The 2889-nt window shown below is 52.8% G+C and overlaps 1 protein-coding gene across 1 annotated transcript; it reads right to left on the reverse strand.

Moving 5' to 3' along the window:
- Positions 1-69: 69 nt before the first annotated feature.
- On the reverse strand, positions 70-2074 carry EAH_00066220 (hypothetical protein, conserved; the record flags this gene model as incomplete). Its single annotated transcript, XM_013392745.1, has 4 exons — positions 70-190; positions 567-743; positions 1315-1743; positions 1976-2074. Coding segments are annotated over 4 exons (826 nt in total), but the record flags the coding sequence as incomplete, so codon positions are not given.
- Between the last annotated feature and the right edge of the window lie 815 nt (positions 2075-2889).

Below are 2889 nucleotides of genomic sequence, written 5' to 3' on the forward strand. Positions count from 1 at the left end.
CGTTCACATGTACCACTCAGAAACGAGAATTCGAAAAGTGTGCCGGCAAATACCGCGCATGCGGCTCACCGTAGTTTTCTGGAGTGAGAGTTAGAAGCATGCCAAGGTCTATCCTCTGCGCATCTGCCTGGGTCTCATCATCCAGAGGCGTCAAACCCAAACCAGCAAGACGACCCTCGTGTAAAAGCATCTGAACATAGCACCCGCACTCGCATTTTACGCCCCAAAGCATATCATCAACATTGATTAGTCTGCAGTCTCAGGAGGAGGGAAAGGTGGCCAAAGGCCCACGAAGGCCGAAACTTCCAATAAAGTCTCTCCCTAGAATGCCCTTCTGTTGTCCCCAGATGTTCTTTTGTTGGGAAGGCGAGATTACGAAGTGCTAAAAGAGCTCTAGGCTCAGGGACAAGTGGAGTGCGCCTAAAGCAGTTAGCCTCGGAGGGGAAAAAGGATGCGGAGGCCATATGCCGGCCTGCAAGCGATCGGCTGTGTAAAAACGCGGCGAAACGGACGGCACGGGCAGTGTCAAGGGGCTGAGATGAGACAGACGTAACGGCCGTGCGTACCTTGGTGTCGTCTTCAATGCCCAGTTCCCCTGTCATGACAGCGATGCCACGTTTAAAGCCCATTTCCACGAAGGCAGCCTCCTGCTCCAACTGCTGGCGCATCTTCGCATGGATTTGGGATGCAAAGGCAGAAATCTCCTCCGCCTCCCACTCCCATCCGTCTTCTTCCTCGCCATCCTGCGCAGTGCATGCATCCAGAGCTCCCTCTTTTAGTCGCCACCGATCCCCAGTCTCAATGCATTGCACTGTTACTCCACCCACTTACAGGCAGCACCGCGACACAAGAAGGGAGGCACGAAGCAGACAGATACGAGGACAAGCTACAGGGCATATATGCCAACAGTGGGCGTCAGCGCGACCTCAGGATGCAAATGAAGTTGTGCTCCTCTACAGCCCAGATACTACGAAACTACGGATGCGTAAGCTAAAAAGTGAACAAATTATCCATACGGCTCAGGGCGTGGCAGCCCAAGGTGCTGGATCAGCCTTCGCCCTGTCGAGTCGCTACTTTCGCTATGGGTGTAATAGTTGTCCCATCCTTGCTGCCACCCAGCTATTTGTTCAGCAGGGAACTACTTGTAAAATGCATGCATAAGCAATCCCGTGCGTGCACAGAGATTGCGTTAGGCATCTTAGTATACACTCTAGTCGCTTGGATGCCGCCTAAAAAATTGCCTAATAAGACCTGAAGTGGAGCGTGCCGAGGGTACGCAAGCATATAGACGTGCTGTGCTTTGGCTTGACCGACCTGCTCCGCACGCATGTATACCGAATCGGCATCGCTGTCCGGCTCGCTGCTGGCCTCAGTCAAGATGCTCCCTAGGCTGCTGCTCCTAAAGTTTCTTCTGTTGCTGCTGTCATGCGCCAGCAGCAAATTCTCAACTAACTCCACAAAGCCCATGTTGGCAACTGCGTCCTCTTGCACCCGCCGTCGCCGCCCCGTCCCCTTACCCCCTTCTGTTGCTTCTGGATGGAAACGCACAGTCCCGCCGCCCCCCTCATTTTCTGCTGCCTCTGCTGCTTCCCCTTCCTGTTCTGATGCTCCTGCCGCTCCAGGTGCTGTTGGCCCGTCGTCGCCAGAAGCCTCGTCAGGAGATGTTCCCGCATTGGTACCACTTCCGCCAGTCACTGCAGCCGCAGCAGCGGAAACTAGCCCAAAAGGCCACCACGGAGAGCTCTGCAAGGATTACACACATAGACGGTCACGATATATCACAAATCACCCGCTGCCAATCAGTAGTAGCTGCTGCTCCTGGCCTGTACCCGAGAATCACAGTCAAACCGGAGGAGAAGATGTTCGGTCCTATAAGCTGGGCAGTCTCCTGCCCCGAAATCGAGGGCTAAATTCAAAAACAGCAGCAACAACAGAAGCAGCAACGGCAGCAGCATCGTAGGTAGCAGTCGCTTACGGAAGGCTCTTCATGAGTCTCTCCTACTGGAGATTCATCTCTCAAGTCTGCCTTTTCCGGTGGGGGAGATGAAGCAGAAGAGTGATTATCTCCTGACATTGCTATTTACTGGTTGCTGCTGTTGTTGCTGCCGCTGGCGCTGAGGTATAGACAGCAGCAGCGGCAACTGCAGCATCTGGGGAGAAAGCTCTCCTACCTCAGTCAATCTGCTGCTTAAATCCCCGCGCCTTAACGAGGGGAAATGAACAGAGCAATGCAAGCATGCAGTGCTAGCGTTGCTGCTACTGCAGCGGCTGCTGCAGCAGCAACACCAGCAGCAGCATGTGTTGCCGATGCGCAGCCCTTCTCGCTGCAGAGTAAAACGGGTTGAAGGTATCTAGAGCTTCTTGGCAATAACAATGCGTAAATAAATACCGTAGAGCTCGGAATCTCTAGGCGGCTACCAGCAGCAAACCTATGTGCAGCGCCCAGCACAACAATAAGCCAGGATCGCGCGAAAAGCGCATGATAGCATAAAAGAGTGAAGATGAAAAAGAAAGTGTGCAGATTGCTTTCAATGAATTATTTCTCCCTCGAGTTGCAGTGATCAAGGCTCCGTCTGGGTAACGGCAACATGAAGGCTACCAACTGAGTGACTAGCGTGGGAAACGCATACGCAAGAACGAAGTCCAATTCATCCTAAGAAGTCTTCATTTTCAAATAAGACTATTCGCATTCTTGTTCCATAAATGGAGGGTTCATTCCCTCTAGTGCAGAACTTTGTGGAAGTCTGCGCCGCCGGAAACACAGTCGGTATGAGGCGCTGTCGGCACTCGCCTGTCGCCCGTGTGCTCCATTCAGTGTCGTTCCCACATAGAAGAACTTTGAATGTCAAGGTGAGAAAGTGTGTCAGTTATGCATGGGAAAACGGTTTT

The sequence above is a fragment of the Eimeria acervulina genome, genomic scaffold (assembly GCF_000499425.1).
Source record: "Eimeria acervulina Houghton genomic scaffold, Eah_scaff2368, whole genome shotgun sequence".
NCBI classification, from domain to species: domain Eukaryota; phylum Apicomplexa; class Conoidasida; order Eucoccidiorida; family Eimeriidae; genus Eimeria; species Eimeria acervulina.